This window comes from Gadus morhua, chromosome 10 (genome assembly GCF_902167405.1).
Source record: "Gadus morhua chromosome 10, gadMor3.0, whole genome shotgun sequence".
NCBI classification, from domain to species: domain Eukaryota; kingdom Metazoa; phylum Chordata; class Actinopteri; order Gadiformes; family Gadidae; genus Gadus; species Gadus morhua.
Genome location: NC_044057.1, coordinates 10646839 through 10668622, shown reverse-complemented (window position 1 = coordinate 10668622; position 21784 = coordinate 10646839). Strand labels below are relative to the sequence as shown.

The following is a 21784-nucleotide window of genomic DNA, read 5'->3' as shown; positions in this document are numbered from 1 at the left end:
TTCGGTGCATCCCTAATATATATAATGTAGCGCCAGGGTTATGTTTGTTGTTTTGTTATACGACTGCTATTGGTTGATGTGTTCCCATCATGCTTTGCGGTGCGGAAGATAGGGGAGGAGTTAAAAAAGACGTTGAGCTTTGTTGTGGTTACGGGTAGCTTGTTGAGCTTTGTTGTGGTTACGGTGAATTCTGGATCTTTCAATAAAGTCACTGAAAGAATATAGCATGCCTCTGCTTTTGATATTCGCCACATTGGTGTCAGAAGTGGGATTTTGTATTTTTATATACCAAGATGGCGATATCAAGAAGCTATTTAGCGAAGAAAGTCCACGAGATTGAAGTTCTTCTTCAGCGTCTCGGCGAAGATCTTCCTGATGGGTGAGTGATCGACCCGACGGTGCCAGTGCTCCCCGCCGCCATGCAAGACGGATGTCAGCCGAAGTTGAGCACGCTGACCGCCAACGAGTGACCAGCGAAGAGAGACTGCCACCACTGACCTACACCACCGCACCGAGGAGAGGGCGTCGCTGACCGCCGCCGTCAGGAGGACGCCGCTGACCGGAGCTGAGAGCTTACCGCTGCTCACCACTGCCATGGAGAGGACGTCGCGGACCGATGCGGAGAGCTCGCCGTCGATCGTCGTCAATAGTGTGTACATTAAGATCAAGGACGTACAAGATACCATAACTGCGTAGGAGGGGTGTTTTTAGGAGAGTAAAGGTACGGCCACACAGAAAACGTTACGCGTAAGGGAGGAGAAGGGGCGGGGGGGGTAAGGGGGAAGGCTATACAGAGTCCAGGTGAACTCTGAACGAGTAAATCATAATTTGCCGCTATGCTGTCCAGTAGCTGTGACATAGTATAGTAATAAAATTGAATTTAAGAACTGGCAACATGATATTGATCTACAAATTTACCCAATCAGCTGCTTCATTTTTTAATGGGTCTTGTTATGGGCCAATAGGGGCCAATCCAGTTCCCCTTGCACATGTGGGCCCTAGGCTAGCCTGGGCGTCAGCCCGCGTCTGGATATAACGTGAAAGGATCTCCGTATAAGAAAAAGAAAAGATGCTAAACATAACAACAAATTGTAATATTACAACAATATAAGTATTTTAAATTCTAATTAAAATATAGCCTATAGCATGTAGTATGTATTTGGGCGATCTATAGCTGTGGGCCGGCTAGGGATGGGAATCGAGAACCGGTTCTTGTTCAGAACCGGTGCCGAGTCAACCGATTCCTTGGCATCATTAGCAAGCCTGCTTAACGATTCCACTTATCGGTTCCGGTGCTTTGTTTTGGTTCAGAACGCAGCAAACATGGTGCCGCCGAGGAAGAAGCGCATTGTGCGTTCACACCAAACGCGATGGGGCGACAAGATCCCATACAAAGTGAACGTAGAGACGCGTATCGGGCGAATTTTTTGCGAGAGAAAACCGGCGACAATTTTTTGTCGTGATGAAAGCCAATCAGCGTTCAACAGCGTGACAACTGAGTAACATATGTAACTTAACAGCCAATCAGCGTTCAAACGTCAAAACTCAGTGCAGTGCAGTCCGGGGTGAACTGCAGCACGGAGGAGAAAGTGATAGTTGCAGTTTGCGACTCCCGGAGCTCTATATGTAATATAATATAATTTTTCGGTGGTTTCCGGTCGTGTGTGTTCCAACGGTTTATTAGATAGGCCCATCTAATAAATCTCTGTCTAATCAATACTTCATTTTGTTTATGTCAGTTGAATTTTGTTACAAGTAGAATGCAAATGAGCACTGTTCACATTCCGAAAGGCACAAGCTCTTACTTGACTGTTTTCAGTCTGTGTTTTTAGTTATATGGCACATATAACTAAATTCAGATGACTAAGTATGAAAGTTCTTTAACTTCTTTAGCTTATATTAGCCCGTGTCTATATCCTTGTTGTGTGTCCTTGTGTATATTGTGTTTTTATGTTTTTATGTGTACCTGACTGCAAGACAAGTTTCCCTTTTTGGGACAATAAAGTTAAACTGAACATAATGATGGCATTTTGGCTTAAAAAGCCAAACATACGGACTACAAAGTTAAGTTAAGTAACTGCGTCAGTTTTCTTGATTTATTTATTTATTTCTGAACGTTAAACGTCTGCGTGTTTTGTTTTGTGTTTTGTGCGTGGAGTCGTGCAGCTGTTGGTGGATGACACCTGCTGGCCGGCTAGACTGCTGTTAACCCCCGGCGCCGTCCAACTGGCTTCCCCGTCTCCAGCGTAGCTATAACCGGCTTGCTCCACACCTCTGCCTCCGCTGTGCTGGCTCTGTGGCTTCACCATAATCGCCTGGATCTACCGCTGGCTTCTTCCGACTTCACAACCTGTTGTTCTACCAGAGCCTAGATATTCTCTGCCTCACTGAGACCTGGCAACAACCAAATGACTTCTTCCATCTAAATGAAGCTGTCCCACCAGGTTTTTCGTTTATTAGTAAACCCCGGGTTAATGGGAGGGGGGGTGGCCTTGCTCTCCTCCATCGTGATAACATCAAAGTCACCACTGTCACAGTCCCCCTTCATTCCTCCTTTGAATGTCTAGCTGTAAAACTCTCAGGCCCCAAACCCACTATCATTGTCACCATTTACAGACCACCAAAACCCTCCGTCGTTTTCTTCAATGAATTCTCATCACTACTTACATCTGTATGTGCAATGTCCCCCACTGTTATCCTCCTTGGTGATTTCAACATCCACATTGACAACCCATCCTGTACTTTTGCTAATGACTTCACATCACTTCTGGACTGTCTTGGCATCACACAACATGTCAACCTCCCAACCCATAACAAAGGTCACATACTAGATTTAATCTGCTGCACTGACATCACTCCCACTAACCTTGATGTCATTGATTTCCCAATCTCCGACCACAAAGCTGTACTTTTTGAGATTCATACCCAACTACACAAAACCAAGGAACAACGGACCATCTCCTTCAGAAACATCAAACTTATCAACACCACAGACCTCTCCACCATGATCAGCTCCTACCCCAACCCTCCCCCAGCTTCCTCCCTGACTGACCTGGTTACTCACTACAATAACTGCCTCTCCTCCTCCCTCACCACCCTGGCCCCCCTGAAAACCCGCTCAGTCTCATTCACCCACACTGCTCCCTGGTTCACTCCTCATCTGCGCCAGCTCAAAGCCACTGGTCGTCGACTGGAGCGACTCTACAGTAAGACTCAACTCACTGTACACCGCCAAATGTATTCGGACCACCTCCATCACTACAAGAATGCCCTCACCACTGCCAAAACCTCATACTACTCCAACCTCATCAACATTGGTACAGGCAACAGCAGAGTCCTCTTCTCAACAGTCAGCCACTTACTTCAGCCTCCTAAATCTCTCCCTCCAGACATTTCCACCACCCAATGCACTGCGTTCCTTGACTTCTTCAGCTCTAAAATCAACACCATTCACCAACAACTGGCCTCATCTCGTACCCCCTCTGATGACCCACCCTGGATGATCACCTCTGGCCAACCTCTCATCAGCTCCCTCTCTGACTTCACCCTAGTAACAGAACAGACCGTTTCAGAACTCATCCGCAAAGCCAAAACCACCACCTGTCAGCTCGATCCTCTTCCCACCTCCCTTGTCAAAGCATGTCTTCCGTCCATCTCCCCATGATCACCAACATAATTAACTCCTCCCTCACTACTGGTACTGTACCCCCCACTCTCAAGCTGGCTGCCATCACTCCCATCCTAAAAAAACCTGGTGCAGACCCAACTGACCTTAACCATTACCGGCCCATCTCCAATCTCCCTTTCATCTCCAAAACACTTGAAAGGGTGGTTGCCGCACAACTACAGTCCCACCTCGACACTAACAATCTCCACGAACCGTTCCAATCTGGCTTCCATCCAAAACACAGCACTGAAACAGCCCTAGTCAAAATCACCAACGACCTCCTCCTTGCAGCCGACTCTGGATTACTCACCATTCTCATCCTCCTCGATCTCCTCGCAGCATTCGACACCATCTCCCACCCTCTGCTCCTGGACCGCCTAGCTGGTATTGGGATCACTGGTGCTGCACTCTTCTGGTTTACATCCTACCTCACCGGCCGTCAACAATTTGTTCAACTAAGCAACCACAAGTCTGGGTGTTCAGGTGTCTCACTGGGCGTCCCCCAGGGGTCAGTCTTGGGTCCACTCCTCTTCACAACTTACCTCCTCCCGCTGGGCACACTCCTCCGTCACCATGGGGTCCATTTTCATTGCTACGCTGATGACACACAGGTCTACATCTCCACCAAACTCACCGCTGCCATCCCCCCCACCTCCCTCATCACGTGCCTGGAAGAGATCCGGAGCTGGTTGAGCAGGAACTTCCTGAAACTCAATGGAAACAAGACCGAGGCCCTGCTCATCGGATCCAAATCCACCCTCACTAAATCACAACACACCCCAGCTCCACTCATAATTATCGATGGATTCCCAGTACCCTTCTCCTCCAAAGTCAAGAGCCTCGGCGTCATCCTGGACAACACCCTCTCATTCGCACCCCATATTCACAACATCACCCGGACTGCATTCTTCCACCTCCGCAACATCGCCAGACTCCGCCCATCACTGACCCAATCCAGCGCTGAAATCCTATTTAACTCATTTGTCACATCACGCATAGACTACTGCAACGCCCTCCTCACCGGACTCCCCACCAAACTTATCAACAGACTGCAGATCATTCAGAACTCAGCCGCCCGGATCATCACCCGCACCAAATCATCTGACCACATCACCCCTGTCCTCATTCAACTTCACTGGCTCCCAGTACACTACCGCATCCAATACAAAACCCTACTCCTCACCTACAAAGCTCTCCACAACCTAGCCCCCAGTTATCTCTGCAACCTCCTCCAAGAATACACTCCCTCCCGCTCCCTCCGCTCAACCTCTGCTGGACTACTATGTATCCCCACATCACGACTCACTTCAATGGGTGCCCGGTCATTCAGCTGTTCAACACCCAGGCTCTGAAACTCCCTCCCCCCACACATAAAACAGTCAGACACCATTTCAACCTTCAAGTCACAACTCAAAACTCACTTGTTCAAACTCGCACACAACGTCTAACTGATCACTGTTTTTATTTTTTTTATTTTTTTTATTTTTTATTTCTTATTGCTTATGTTTATTTATTTATTTTTTCCACAATGTCTTGCTTTTTAAAAAATGTATGATGACTATATGCTCTGTAAGGTGACCTTGGGTGTCTTGAAAGGCGCCTCTAAATTAAATGTATTATTATTATTATTATATATTTTTTGGTCTAGACCAATTGATTTGAAAATGTACAATTCCTAATTCTAGATGCACTTCTGATCAGATATTAAAGAGATTTAATACAAACAAACACATTTGTACTTATTTTCTCACCCAATGAGAATCGATAAGAGAATCGATAAGGAATCGGATCGATAAGCAGAATCGGAATCGTGAAATTATTATCAATTCCCATCCCTAGGGCCGGCAGAAAAGAACAACATGGCTTTGAATCTGCGGAAATAACACGCCATAAACCAAGCCCACTTTGACATATCTGACTAGTGATGAGGGACATTAATGTAAAGATTGTAAGCACAGTTCACGTTGCTTACGAGTACATGAGTTATATGGAATGATCATTTATCACCTTAACATTTCTTAATTTAAAGATAAAGGATTTAGCCAGCTTTTACACCAGACCATAGCGCACTTATTGCAATAACAAAGTGTAATGTGCCAGATGTGCTTCCGCAAATTGGTTCGTTTTTGGCCTTAACTAGGTTCCACTAAGCCTGGCTCCGCCCGCCTAAGTACTTCCTCTCAATTTTCATTTCCCTTCAGTACTATGTCTGGGTCTGTTGTATGTTAGTGGGTTTTCTCCGTCCAAATTTTGTGCATCCAATCAGCCAACAGAGGGAGTGGCTGAGAACAATGACGTTAAAGTCAGTTCTCGTTGACGGACATCTTCACGCACGGTGTTTGGTTTGTTTACATCCTGCGCGCAACATGATTCCCGGCCAAACATTAGCTATTGGTTAAGGCAGATCCAGAGTGGCACTGGGCAGATCCAATAGTTTTAAACTTCAACAGACACCCGCCTTCAAGTGAGTTAACATTAGTCGATTGAGTAGATCCAAACTCTCAATGCAAATGAAATGAAGAACTAGAGTCTGGTAGAACCAGGCTAGGTTCCGCTGGCTAGGAAATGGAAGTATTTCCTGTCTAGATTGATGTATCTGGCAGCAATTTTTTCCAATCATTCACTAATTCATTGTCATACCCCAACGCAATGACCCACTCATGTGTGAGAGGTTATTCTTCTTGCTCAGTGTATGTCATATTAATGTTGTTGAGTGCAATGTTCATGGCAAGTTGAATATTTAGAGGAATAAGTTATAGAATTTATTGAATTTCTAAAGATGAAATGTGGAATCTATTTAAATTATCATATCCAGTGTGTGTGTGTGTGTGTGTGTGTGTGTGTGTGTGTGTGTGTGTGTGTGTGTGTGTGTGTGTGTGTGTGTTCACCAAGCATGGCTTAAGACTAACATTTTCTCCTGCTTGCACTGGTGGCAGTAACTGTTTCATTTGGTGGCACTCTAACCAATTTAGTCAAATTTGGCAATAATAATAGAAAATTGTTGATTGTTATATAAAATGTCTCATCTCTCAGAAATAAGACATTTAATATATATATACTAAAAGTAAAATCATAGTTTATAGTGTAAACATTTGGATATGGCCTACATATAAAGCTAAACGTTGGTATCCGCGACTTATTAAGCGTATTAAGCGTCTTAGAGTACCATATTAAGCGCTATATAAATTTAATTTATTATTATTATTATCCTCTCCTCTGTTGACAGGCAAGTTGGGGCTTGCTGGGATCCCCATCCCAGGGCGGGTCGGTGAGAGATGACCAAGGAACAGCGTTACCGTGTCTCAAGAGTCTTCTCCATGTCTACATCATATACTCCCTAAAGTCGACTTCAAATACAGACGGACAGGAAATGGTTCTAAAAATGCTTTTACCTGCATATCTTTGTCTCCAGTGACCCGGCTTAATTCATCCATTGCCATGATGTAGAAACACTCACTAAAGATGGAGCGCTGAATCTTTACTGGTTTACCGTCCTTCGTTAAACAAAAGGCACATTTCCATGTAGGAGAGTCGCTGGGAACACGAGCAAACTGTCTGAGGAATTCTCCACCTATAGAATCAAAACAGATGTCAACACAAATTACTTTAGTGTTCCTTTCATAAATAACTGATTTGTCCCAATACTGTTTCATTATGAGTCACTAGGAGATATAAGCCATAGTTGAATACTGTAGTTGAGTTTGAATCCCAGCCGAAGAAAATACCCACAACAGACTCTAGAGCTTACAGAGAATAGTGAGAGAAACAAAAACATCCAGTGAGCGGCATTTCAAAATAAAAACTGTTTTTCATTGAGGGAAGTCAGAAGAGAATATCCGCCTGGTTCACACTGACTGAAAGGCAAGAGTCACTCAAATAACCAGAACAATGCTGTGCAGAAGAACATCTCTGAACACACAACATGTCAAACATTGAAGACCAAAGAATTTATTAGGCTACTCTAAGTCGACATTTAAAGCAGATCGACAGTCGACTTATAGTCACACATCACGATATTAACTATAAGAATTTGTTGAATAAAAATAGATTTTCATTCATTTATATTTTAAAGCTGTCATATTATGATGTTTTTCAAACCAGGATACATAGTATACGAGTCCCAGAAAACATGTTTTTGAAGCCGTTTGCTGGAAATAGTTTTTAGGAATAAAAATCTTGCCTACTGCTATTCCCTCAGTTCCAGTCCCTTTAGAATGTGCCTTTTCTGGGATCTGTAGCTTTAAAGGGATACTTCACCTATTCAGAACCGGCGTTCTTTCATTATAAAATCACTATTATAATACATACAAAAAGTTTTTTCTAACCCAGTCTTCACTTGGCCCAGCTTTCCTGATCTAATTTTCTCCTGAGATGAAGTCAAATGACATGTTTGACGTCATCCAAGTAAAACTTTGCTTGCCTGCTAGAAGGGCCGAGTACTATAAACCACTGGTTCCGTAAATTTGTGAGCCCATCAATAAGAAATGAGGTGGGGCGGGAGCTTGCGTACGAGATGTAAACACAATGTCTGCCATGTTTCCTCACCGCTTAGCTAGAGAACAAATTTGCAATGTGAAACAGCTGAAGTGGATTTTGAAAATCTATTGTTGGATTCGGACATTCAAGGCTATTTGTACGAGCCAGAATACAGGCAGGAAGAATTAACACAAATTGATTGATTGAAATTCTTTATTGGCACACAAGTACAAAGGTAAGTGTACAAATGTACATCAGGTCAAAAGCATGACAGAAAAAAGTCCATGGGCTTATTTCCATTATGGTCCCTTTGTAGTGTCAGCATGTTGATAGGTGTAATGTGTGTTTTAAATGTAATGTACATGACAGTGTGGGAACAAAGTAAAAAATGACATTCCAATCACACATTCAAAATTCATATAAATATACATTTCATAACAATCTATAAAGAGACACCATAAAAAATATCCCTATGACTGTCTGCTGCTCAACCATTTCTTTAAGGCTGTTTTAAAACTGACAAGAGAAAAAAATGTCTTCATACTAGCAGGTAACCCATTCCATAAAACTGCAGCTGAATATAAAAAAGAGCCCTTTCCCATGCAACTTCTAAATCTGAACAACACCAAATCAGTTGCACTTCTCCTTGTGTAGTAGTAGCTATGCTACTACTACTACTACACACATACCCTACTCTAGTAGTAGAGTAGCTATGTGTGTTTAGTATCCTAGAAAAAAATAATTGCATAAATATTTAGGCACCTCGTTTTAAATAATTCTATGCACCATACACAGTTGTATATAGTTTGCTCCATCCTCTACTTTCAACCGCTTCAGGCTACTAAAATGAGCAGGAGTGAGATGAGTGAGAGGTTGTAGCTTAAGGATCAGTGTGAGAAGGTGAAACCCTCCCCCTTCTCACAGTCTCGCATAGGAGAAATTATTATTATTATTATCATTATTATCATTATTATTATTATTATACAATTATATTGTGTATATATATTATAATTGGGATGGTGTGAAATTGGACTTCCGCCACGGTAGGGGGCAGTGTGGTAATGGGAGCTCAGGATCATGGCATCAGGGAATAGCCCAGGGGGTGTTGATATAAACAGCTGTTTTGTAAATAGCTATAGGTTGTGCACAAGGTGTGGGTATATATATATATTTGGTGATTGTTTATTTAGTGTCATGTTTATTTTGTATTCACACAATGTACTTTCTGTTCAGTTATGTAGGATTGGTAGCTTTAGGGTGCACTCACACTAGGCCATCTGGCCGTGGCCGTTGGCCGTTTTCACACCTAACCGTGCTCAAATGGCCCCATTGTTCTCTGGCCTCCACTCACACTAGGCCATCTGGCCGTGGCCGTTGGCCGTCGCAACTGTGGCCTGGCCACGGTAGGCTCTTGTACATACATCATCACGTCGTAAGTAACACGTCATCACCAAGCGTCTGCTGCATGGACCATAATAAAGTCTGCCGCCAGTCAGAGTTCTAACAACAATGGACAACAACACAAAGAACACAGTTCGCACTTTGCTGAGTCTGTTGCTTATTTGGATATATGTTTACCGTTTAATGGGAAAGAAGGCTCGTCGCCTTTATTATGTCCGTGGTCGTCGCATGGACTATACGTCATCCAGCTCAGGATAGATCGAAACTGTAACGGTTTCGCCCGTTTCGGCTTCTTGTGGACGGGGCCTAAGAGGGCTGAATCATCTGCATAAAGATAGAGGTTGCAGGATAGGGTTGGGCAATCGTCTACAAGCTTCCATTATCTGATAGCGCCCACTAGCGATCGCCGATAGTCGATACTATCGGGGGGGGGGCAACTTTATAATTTTATAATAATAATTGATCACTTTGAAAAAAAACACGGTTTTATTTTTCTAATTTTTCCTTAAAAACGATAACGATGGTCTTCCACTTTGACCAGCGTGAGCCTCCGCTGATTAAAGTTTCGATACGTCGGTGCCGGCGGCGCTGTCATGATGACACACGCTGATGACACAGAGCTCATAGTTGTGTTCGAAATCGTTCCCTATCACGGATATAGTGCACTATATAGGGTGCTCGCCATTTTGTAGTGTTGTCCGAATTCTCACTGGTTAATTTCATGCACTATATAGTGCACTTAAAATACCAAAAATTTGAGTATACATATGATGTTCCCTATGCGTTACTCCCGTATACCACAATGCAATGCGGTCATGTTTTTCCGGAGGAGAAGAAGAAGCTGAATAACCGCGAAAACGAATACATTAAATGATGGAGTCTCCGGCTTTCGTTTAGAAATGTCAACAATTTATTTGGGATTTAACATAGAAAATGTAACATTCAAAATTAATAAGAAAAACCTTGTTCAAGGAAATGTAACATTCAACATCAATACAACCTCCAGCTTTCCTCGAGAGTGCCCGGTTTGTTCACATGATGTGGGCGCATCTGTTTGCGTCACACAAATAACTGGCGCATTTACTGACGCGAATGACGTGCAGCGTTGTGTCCGAATTCTCGTTTGTTTGTTCTCTATGTAGTGCACTATATCAGTGAGTGAACAGGGAACGATTTTGAACACAGCTCATGTAGCACAGCTGTGACCCGGAAATGGTGCAGCGGGGTGTGATGTAATTTTGCCGTGCGAGCAGACCGGTAGGTTTCGAGCCCCTCCCCTCTCCTCTCGCAGCAGTGAGTGAATACGGCAGGTCAGCGCTACATAGTATGTTTTCCACCTGTGCCAGTTAATTTAAATTACAATTTGCGGGGCTTTTTAAGTTGTAAAAATAGCGACCACAGCGCTGTTTTTCAAAAATGAAATAAAATAATAATAATTAATTATTAAAAAAAATTATCGCCTATTTATCGGCAACTTGAGACGATCGACGATGGAATCCATCTATCTTCGATAGTCGTTGATATTAAGCAGAAAAAAATAGAGGCCCTAGGATGCTTCCTTGGGGGACACCACATGACAGTGGGTTTGATATAATCCCATTTACATCCACTACTTGTTCTCTGCCTTCCAAATAGGACTGAACCCACTGAAGTGACGTATTGTTGAAACCCAAGGCCCTGAGTTTAGCTAACAGAATAGTGTGGTTAACTGTGTCAAAAGCTTTTTGAGGATCTAACATAACCATATCACAATATTGTCCTTCATCCACTTCTTTCTTGATGTCATCCGTCAAATAAAGCAGACAAGTATCGGTAGAGTGAGACTTTCTAAAACCAGATTGAAATTCATAAAGGAGATTGTGTGAGGATAAGTAGTTTTCTATCTGCCCATAAACAACCCTTTCTATTATTTTTGAGAGGCAACATATTATAGATACAGGGCGATAGTTTCCCTGCTCTAATTTACTTCCTTTTTTATATAAGGGAGCTACCCTCGCCCTTTTAAATTCGGTTGGAAATGTGCTTTGTTGAATGGACAAATTGGTTATATGGGTTATGCATGGAGCAATAACTTCTCCAGCATCTTGAATGAACCATGTGGGAATATAATCCAAACCTGTTGCTTTGTTTGGATTTAGACTGTTAAGCTTTTGAAAAATTGAATCATTGGATACTTTCATCAGGGAAAATGTGTCTGCCTGGACTCCCTTCTGCTGATAAAACTTGTTGTACATGATTGTCACCATAGAGCCCTGCTTGGTTGGGCAACTTTTTCGCCAGTGTGTTGGCGATGGTTGTAAAATAATTATTTAAACTGTTTGCCACCTTTAATTTATCAGATATAACTGATCCTTCAATATCTAGATTGAGGTAAAAAGATTTATTCTGGACTGTTTTGCTGTACCCTAAAAGCTTTAAGGTCTTCCATAACTTCCTTGGGTCATTCCCATTTTCTGCTATTTTATCATTAAAAAATCCTACCTTGGCCTTCCTAATCAATCGGTGTACCTCATTCCTTTGTTTTTTATACTCCATGAACAAATTCTCATCTTTACACTTCCAAGATGAATTAAAAAGACCATTTGTTTTCTTAATGGCTTTTAAAATGTCAGCATTTATCCAGGGCTCTGTTCTGACTTTAATTCTGATGTTTTTTACTGGAGCAAGAGTGTCAACCGCTACCAGAAACAAAGACTTAAAGTATACCCAAGCTTTATCCACCTCTGCACAATTGAATACTGGAGAACAATCTGTATCCCTTAAGAGTGTAAACAAAGCATCCTTGCTGTAGTTTTTCAGAGATCTGGCTTTAATTGTATTATGGCAATTTAACTGCACTTTTTTGATTTTGCGTGTACAGAAAATCATAGAATGATCACTGAGGCCATAGTCAATTACTCCACTTTTCCATATTTTGGATTGATCTGATACAAGTATTAAAACAATGATGGTTTGAGTGTCAGCACAAACCCTTGTGAATTGTGTAATCAACTGGTGTAAATCAAATAGGTTGCTGACCTCAGGGCTTTACATATTGAGGAATCTTTCTTCAAGATGTCTGTATTTAAATCACCAATTATTATCACCTCAGAATTAACAATGTCAACAGATTTTGCAAAAGTTACTTCCAGTAGTTCATAAAAGTTAGTTTGATCCGGTGGCCGGTAACGGGCTCCTACCAAAATGGGTTTGAATTTGGGTAATAAGATGTCAAGCCATACGGCTTCTACGTCAGCAAGGTCTAATTCTGGTCCAACATTAAACCCTATGTCTGCTCGAATGTAAACACAGACACCCCCTCCTTTCCTGTTTCTGTCCTTTCTGACAACAGTGTAGTTTTCGATTTCTATCTCAGAATCACTTTTGGAGCTATCTAGCCATGTTTCAGAAAAACTCAACACTGCGATCTTACTTTTGCAGAAAAGTAGCCTGATTTCATCAAGTTTGTTGAAAGGACTTCTTACATTGAGGTGAGGAAGATGTAGTCCTGTTTTTGCGAAGACCGTCTCCATGAATTGTCTATCCGTCAAGGAGGATTCATTGACGGCGAGCGATGATCTTGGTCCATTTTTGCTATTGTCCAACAGCACTTTGTCTGCGTTTGGGGTAGATTCACTACCGCCGTTCACCGGCGCATTGACTCTGGATAGACTGGATAGGCCGACAGGTGGAAACCTATCTGTAATCCCAGTGCCGTTGTCAGCGGGAGTTAGCAGGTCATGATGGCGTGTGCCACCATGTCCGGCATTAGACCCGATCTGACCCCGTCCTCCGCCAATGCCCCGACAACGAACGAGACCTCCGCTTGCCACCCTTGTTGAAGTTCCTGTTACGATCATGGGCCCAAATGGATGAGGCATCGGTGCACGTTGAGAGGGAAGCTTATTGTGACCGTGGTCGCTCCTTGGGAGGAATGATGATTCCGCCATAGCAGTCCACGAAACACCTTTGTTTCCTCGCGTTTGTTGGCGTCTTCCCCCGAAGGTCATACATCCATCACCCATGCCAGCCGATGCAGGCACAACCGAAGTTCGAGACGCAGCCGGGGAAAGTTGCCCGTCAGCGAAAGCACTGGGGTGAGGCCCAGGGTTTTGTTGAATATCCTCGGCCATCAGAAGGGTTGATATTAAGTATAAGATCATTTTGTAAGGTCGATTTTCTCTTTACTTTCCGCAATAGACTAGCGGTGTAGCTTGTGCTTTGCTTGGAAGACCGGTGTAGATGGCATGCTGGCTCCGTAAATTAAGTGTGTAACTTTGGTTATGTCCATGGTCCGTTTGGTTTATGAAGCAGCAGCGCACGGAACATTAACATGTTGTGCACATTAACATGAGCACAACATGAGCTCGTAAATAGAGGAGGTTGCTGCGGTTGCAGCTGAACAAGCCTTGCCTGTTGCCGAGGATGAGGACCCGGAGCACGCTGGTTTGCTCTGGTCGCCTATAGACACTAACACAGAGTCCCTGTGCTGCAGCGAATTTCAGTGATGCCATTTTCTTTCAGGCACGGCGTCATGGGTGGGCCTGACGGACCTAGGACCACCCATTGTTCAACAGGCCTACCCAAAACTTTTCTTTAAAAAAAAAAAAAGAATCTTCTGAAATGCTTTTTATTTGCAATGCAGCATACTTTGTTGATATTGACGCTTGGTCCGATTTGCGTTAAAGGGCTGTTATCTTCTTGGATGACCTTGAATTGGCGGTAGGCTATTGTATTAGTTATTATCTCGTAGTAGCCTAGGCTACAATTGAATGCATCTTCTTTGTATAATAAGTAGAGCTGTCAGTTAAACGCGTTATTAACGGCGTTAACGCAAACCAATTTCAAGGGCGTTAAAAAAATTATTGCGCGATTAACGCAATTATTTTATTTAAAAAAAAAAAAACTTTTTTTTTTTTTTCTTTGGCTCAAAACAAAGAAGCAGTAGCCTGACTGCTATGTTCAAATGACATTTGTTCAAAGCAGTCGTTTAATTGCACTATAGGCTCTTTTTTTGTATCGTCCTGTTTTGATCAGTATATGCCAATGTTGTTATCAATAAAAAATCATTTGCACAAGGAAAGCCGATGCACTTCACCATGTTGATAAGAGAATTAAAATGAGAAGAATTATGGGACAAAAATATCAACGGATATTTAGCATAGAAAAAGAATTTGCGATTAATCGCGATTAATAGTGAGTTAACTATGACATTAATGCGATTAATCACGATTAAATATTTTAATCGCTTGACAGCTCTAATAATAAGCCAAACTCTGCCTGTTGAAATATTGCTGAAAACATAAAACAATTCAACAGAAATCTGAAATAGCCAGCCTCATGTTATGCGAGCATAACTAAACTATGTGGGACATATTCGATTCCTGACCACTTTTACATTCTATAGGCCTTAGGTCTACAGAGTGACGCACTAAAGCAAAGCCAGGTGTGGTGCGTAATGGAGATTCCAAAGCGCTTTGCTTCGGTCAGAACCAAGAGACGTTTTTTGCACTCTCGGACCCTACACACACTGGCGGATTATTTTTGATGTAAATGCGATTAGACGCTCCGCGGTTCCAGAGGGGGTGCGGGGGGCTCGGGTAGAGGTGTTGCTGCGTTGTTTCTACAACAGAGACAATAACGCAGCGATATTAACATGAGCAATTCTAACTGAAGGAACTGTGTAATCCGCGAGCTGCTGACCATCATGGGAGAGAAGATGATGCAGTCGAATTTAACAAAGACGTTGAAAGATGGTGCGATCTACGAGAAAGACACAGAGGATTGTTCCTTTGCGACAAGCGGGGACCGAACTGGCTTGGCAGTAGGAGCGATCGCGGATAGGTCCATCCTATGCACCGAAACTTTTTACAATGCAACAAAATATTGAAAGAGCATCAAGCTATTCAAATCTCTATTATGCACAGATAATATAACAGTATATTAGTCAGTAATTTGTATTAGGTTATACAAGGATTTGATAACGTTTTTAATATAAGGACCACCCACAATTGGTCTGGTTCATTCACAATTGGAATCCTCGCGCCGTGCCTGGTTTCTACTAGAATCTGGCCAGGCTGAATCTGGCGAGGACGGGGCCATGTGTGTAACCTCAGTTACACACATACCCAACAACAGTTGGGTATTGGATACATATTTCCGGACCCATAAAGTGAACTGGAAACGCCAGCAAAAGCCCGCTGGGAAAAACAGACGTCTGAGCATAGAATAAGTGTTGTTGTTTTTTACTAACTACAATCATTTACTGGAACCGTCACCTTATCGTGGTGGAGAGGTTTGCGTGTCCCTGTGAACCTGAGGGCTGTGTTGTCTGGAGCCTTGTGCTCCTGGTAGGGTCTCTCATGGCAGAGTGGTCTCAGGTGAGGGGCCAGACTAAGAATGGTTAAAAAACCTCAATGAATAACGTAAGAAGAGGAGATGTGACCCGGCCCGGAGGAAGCCCGGGGCCCCCGTCTGGAGCCAGGCCCAGACGGAGGGCTCGATGGCGAGCGCCTGGTGGCCGGGTTTGCCACGGAGCCCGGTCGGGCCCAGCCAGAACAAACTACGTGGCACCCCCCCTCTCTTCATCCCATGGGCCCACCACCTGTGGGAAGACCCGTTGGGGTCGGGTGCGCAGCCACATGGGTGGCAGCGAAGGTCAGGGGTCTCGACGAACCAGACCCGGGCGGCAGAAGCTGGCTCTGGGGACGTGGAACGTCACCTCGCTGTGGGGAAAGGAACCGGAGCTTGTGGGGGAGGTGGAGCGCTATCAGTTAGATCTGGTGGGGCTTACCTCCACGCACATTCTCAGCTCTGGTACCGTACTCCTGGATAGGGGTTGGACTCTATTCTTCTCCGGAGTTGCCGAGGGCGTGAGGCGCCGGGCGGGTGTGGGGATACTCATAAATCCCCGGCTGAGCGCCGCGGTGTTGGAGTTTACCCCGGTAGACGAGAGGGTCGCCTCCCTACGCCTAAGGGTTGTAGGGGGGAAAACTCTGACTGTTGACAGTGTGACGACCCAGTTGGGTCTTTGACCCCGCCCCTGCTGTGTATGCCTGTGTTTCTCTCCCTCCTGATTAGGAGATTGTCGGCAGGTGTGGGATGGACCGGTGGCAGTATAAAGAGCCTGCCCAGACAGCAGACGTGGCTTCTCCCTCCTCCCAGCATTGGCTTTCCTTTGGCTTCCTTTGTATTCACATGGACTGATATTTACATTACCTTTTAGGTTACTTACATTTATACTGACTTGCACCACACTTCTTATTGTTATGTTTATTATATAATAAATTACTTATTATTGTGAAAATAGCGTGGTCTCCCCGGTTCTTGTTGCATGCATGGAGCCAGCATGTCACATATGGGGGCTCGTCCGGGATCCGTTTCTGGAAGTGGGTAAGGTAAAGAAAATTTTCCTCCACTTGTTTTGGATTGGCAATTTTTGTCACATTGGCATTTTGTTTGTACTGACGGGTAGGAATTGCCTGGGCAGTGGCATTAAATGGAATTGGGGGAGACCCGCGCTAAATTAGTTGAGTTGGTTAAATGATAAATTGAGATTTTGGATTAATTGGTTATTTGGTTGATATGGATTGCTTTGTTTGATTTGCTGGGGAGGAGTAGAGCCAATTAGGAGGCTAGGTGTAGCTTCAATTGGGTGCAGGTGTGGTGGTTACCATGGAAGGCTGGTAGATTAGATCTGCTGGAGCAACTGATAGTCCTCGCGTTTGGAGTAGAGCGCTTACCGCTGTTTATTGTTTTGCCTTTGTTGTTTTTGTTTGTTATTTTTGGTGTGTCGGACGCGCTGGGGTTGCTTGTAACCAAATTGCTATGGGCACACCGAAGACTAGCTTAGAAGTAGGTAGGGCTGTGTTCTACAGTTAGATGCGGGGCTGCTCCGGTCTGGTGGGAAATTTGTTACACCTGTGTTAAATTGGTTGGCTGTTCGGTGCGCTGTAGCTTTGTTCTTTCATCCGGTTTAGAGCAACATAAGCATTTGTTTGGTAAGCATTTGACAAGCATTGCTTAAAAGGGACATGGAAGCTTTTGTTGAGGCCCCATCGGAGGCTAAAGTTTATAAGTGTACCAAGCGACAATTGTGGGAGGTGGCTGAGCATTATGGATTGGAGGGTCTGCGGAAAGATTTAGGAAAAGAGGAACTACAGGAATTGATAAGATCGGGTTTGGTAGGAAGTCTATTATAAGAACTCAGACTGAGCCCTCTACACCAAACGACTCGGATGAAGATTCGCGTTCTGGGGACAAGGATTTGAGTTTCGAACAAAAAATGGCGCTCAGGCGTTTCGAGGCGGAGCAGAGGCATCTAGACCGTGAAGCTGATTTAGAGCGGAGGCGTCTTGCTTTGGAAATCGAGAGACTGAGAACCGAGTCTGAACTTCAGAGAGAGAAGTTTAGATTAATTGCAGAGGGGGAAATGCGGGGTACTGAAGCTGGGGAGTCAAGATCGGGCGCAGAGGGAAACCTCTCTAATATGATTAGGTTTTTACCAAGATTTAACGACCGAGACCCAGACATTTTCTTCTCCCTCTTTGAGGGGATTGCCGATCAGCGGGAGTGGGATGATGCGGAGCGCACTTTGCTTCTGCAAGCAGTTCTCGAGGGGCGCGCCCAAGACGCATATGTGGCGTTGTCAGTGGTTGAGCGTAGGTGTTACAAGTCGGTGAAGGCAGCAGTATTGCGGGCTTACGAACAAGTGCCAGAGTTTTACAGACAGCATTTTAGAAATTGGAGAAAAGGTGACCGGCAAACATACTCTGAGGTGGCCAGAGACCTTGTAGGTTATTTTAACCGATGGTGTTCCGCAGTCAATGTAGTAACCTTGGAACAACTGAGTGATTTGGTGGTATTGGAGCAGTTTAAAAACATTGTACCAGAGCATCTGGCTGCCTTTATAAATGAGCACAAGGTTAAGACGGCCGCGGAGGCTGCCGTACTCTCGGACGAGTATGCTTTAACTCATAGACCTGTCATTCACGATCGGGATGAGCGTCGGACCACTCGGTACAATGGGAAAGATAGTGGTCAGGCTGTGTTTAGACAGGATTCCTCATATAGGAATAAGGCTGACAATGAAAGGTGCCATTATTGTGATGAAAGTGGTCATTGGAAGAGGTACTGTCCGTCACTACGGAATAGACTTCCAACCAAGTCAAATTTCAGCGGGCCATCCTCCGCTAATGGGGTTGGATGCGTGGCGAATGTTCGGCAGTCAAACCCCACACCCAACGTTGAGCAGGTGAACAAAGACCCTACGGAGGTTACTGCCTCGAAAGGGGGTTCAGGCTGTGGGGTGTTGGATCTTCCTGGGGAAGGTCAGTGTTTTTCTGAATCCGCCATCGGGCACGTAGGTGAAGGTTACGGACCGTTTATTACGGACGGATTTGTTTCACTTGTAGGTAGTTCAGAGAAGAGGCCGGTAAAGATTTTGCGGGATACTGGTGCTACTGAAACTTTTGTTGTTGAGTCCGTTTTGCCATTCTCAGGGCAGTCGAGCACGGGGAATGTTGTGCTAATTCGAGGCATGGGAGTGCAGACTATGTCTGTTCCCCTCCACCATATCGAACTAAGTTCTGATCTGGTGAAGGGGAATGTTGTTGTCGGCGTGTGCCCTGCTTTGCCTGTACTGGGAGTGCATATAATTTTGGGCAACAAATTGGCAGGAGATCGTGTCTGGCCAAGTGGGCCAGCACTACCAATAGTGACCCTCGAGCCGTCTCAAAGTTCACAAGGCCGCGGTATATCGTGCAGTTCAAAGCGAGAAACGACGCCACCAAAGTCGGATCAGAGCGAAGGAGAAGATGCTCTTGACGGCAGACATTCTACTGAGCAGAAACTAGGAAGCAGCGATGAAAGTAAATCTGACTCTGAGGAAGAGGAGCAGAAACTTTGGGAGGAGACTCAGATTTTCAAGGGACTCAAAAGACGTCCAGGTGAACAGAGTCCTTCAGGCAGTGAAGCCAGCAACTACAGCAGCAGCAGCAGAAGCCGGAGGAGAAACCAACACAGGCAGAAGAAGGCCGGCTTCAACTACCCAGAGAGCCTGCCGCCTGTCGGAGGCCTGAAACGGAGGCTTGAGGGAAAGCTGGAGTCGCTGAAGGAGGTGCACCGAGCGCGGCAGGCGAAGCTGAGGAGGATGGAGGGGGACGTGGAGAACGCCAGGAGCTCCATGGAGAACCTGGAGGGCAGCGCCTCGGACAAGCGGCTCCGCTTCTCCAGGGCCATGACCCAGTACACCAACAACCTGGTGGAGTGTCTCCAGGAGAAGGTGGTGGAGATCAACTTGTTGGAGCTGGAGCTGCACACTCTCCTGGCAGACCAGATGGAGTCACTGTTGGCAGACCGGAGGAAGAGTGTCTGAGAGCGGGCCGCTCACCTGCAGCAGCCCTACAATATTTCAGATTCGCCACATACAGGGCGTGGACAACGTTATGGCAGATGCTTTGTCCCGCGCTCCGGAGTTGATGGAGTAGGTGGTTGGTTTCATACATATAGGCATGGGGTTATTTCTCTCCTTCCCTGTCCCTCTTAAAGTGCTTTTCCGGGCCCGGTTTTGCTGTGGGACAGGAGTCTTGGGGGGAGATAACTGGTGGTAGTTGGGTTTTGATGTTTTGGATTGATTGGTTATTGTTTTTATTTTGATCGATTATTTTATGTGGTTGTTTCTTTGGAACAGAATCCCATTTAGGTGGGCTTCTGTTTTAAGGGGGGGGATGTGACGACCCAATTGGGTCTTTGACCCCGCCCCTGCTGTGTATGCCTGTGTTTCTCTCCCTCCTGATTAGGAGATTGTCGGCAGGTGTGGGATGGACCGGTGGCAGTATAAAGAGCCTGCCCAGACAGCAGACGTGGCTTCTCCCTCCTCCCAGCATTGGCTTTCCTTTGGCTTCCTTTGTATTCACATGGACTGATATTTACATTACCTTTTAGGTTACTTACATTTATACTGACTTGCACCACACTTCTTATTGTTATGTTTATTATATAATAAATTACTTATTATTGTGAAAATAGCGTGGTCTCCCCGGTTCTTGTTGCATGCATGGAGCCAGCATGTCACAACAGTGACAACTACTCTGACAGTTCAGAGTACTCGGCCTTCTTGGAGACCCTGAATGGAGTCCTGTATGGGGCTCCAGTAGGGGACTCCGTAGTTCTGCTGGGAGACTTCAACGCCCACGTGGGCAACGATGGAGACACCTGGAGAGGCGTGGTGGGGAGGAACGGCCTCCCTGATCTAAACCCGAGCGGTCGTTTTTTATTGGACTTCTGTGCTAGTCATGGATTATCCATAACGAACACCATGTTCGAACATAAGGGTGCTCATAAGTGTACCTGGTACCAGAGTACCCTAGGCCGAAGATCGATGATCGATTTCGTGATCGTGTCATCTGATCTGAGGCCGCATGTTTTGGACACTCGGGTTAAGAGAGGGGCGGAACTGTCAACCGACCACCATCTGGTGGTGAGTTGGATCAGGGAATGGGGGAAATTTCCGGATAGACCTGGTAAGCCCAAACGAATAGTGCGGGTGAATTGGGAACGTCTGGAGGAGGCCGCCGTCCTAGGTATCTTCAACTCACACCTCCGGCAGAGTTTTTCTGACATTCCTGTGGAGGTTGGGGGCATTGAGCCGGAGTGGGCGGTGTTCAAAGCCTCCATTGCTGAAGCTGCGGTGGCTAGCTGTGGCCTCGGGGTCTTAGGCTCCTCAAGGGAGCCCTCGGACACCGTGGTGGACACCGGTGGTCAGGGAAGCCGTCCGATTGAAGAAGGAGGCCTTCCGGGGTATGATATCCTGGAGGACTCCTGACTCGGTTGCAGGGTACCGACAGGCTCGAAGGGCTGCAGCTGCTGCCGTGTCGGAGGCTAAGCAGCGGGTGTGGGAGAAGTTCGGAGAGGCCATGGAGAAGGAGTTTCGGTCGGCACCAAAGTGTTTCTGGAAGACTATCCGGCACCTCAGGAGGGGGAAACAGGGAACCATCCAAGCTGTGTACAGTAAGGATGGGACTCTGTTGACCTCAACTGAGGAGGTTGTCGGACGTTGGAAGGAACACTTTGAGGAACATCTGAATCCGAATAACAAGCCCTCTATATTGGAGGCAGAGCTCGAGGTTGATGGTGTTTCGTCGTCAATTTCCCTGGTGGCGGTCACTGAGGTAGTCAAACATCTCCGCAGTGGCAAAGCCCCAGGGATTGATGAGATCCAGCCAGAAAAGCTAAAGGCTCTGGGTGTTGAGGGGCTGTCAT

The 21784-nt window shown here is 45.3% G+C and overlaps 1 protein-coding gene across 2 annotated transcripts in view; it reads right to left on the bottom strand.

The window, feature by feature from the left end:
* renbp (renin binding protein) overlaps nucleotides 1-21784 on the bottom strand; it is a 117187-nt gene that overhangs the window by 83713 nt on the left and 11690 nt on the right. For both annotated transcript variants that reach the window (XM_030369214.1, XM_030369215.1), the window contains exon 5: nucleotides 7060-7238. In XM_030369214.1, the coding sequence (XP_030225074.1) occupies nucleotides 7060-7238 (179 nt within the window). The remainder of the gene's footprint in view (nucleotides 1-7059; nucleotides 7239-21784) is intronic.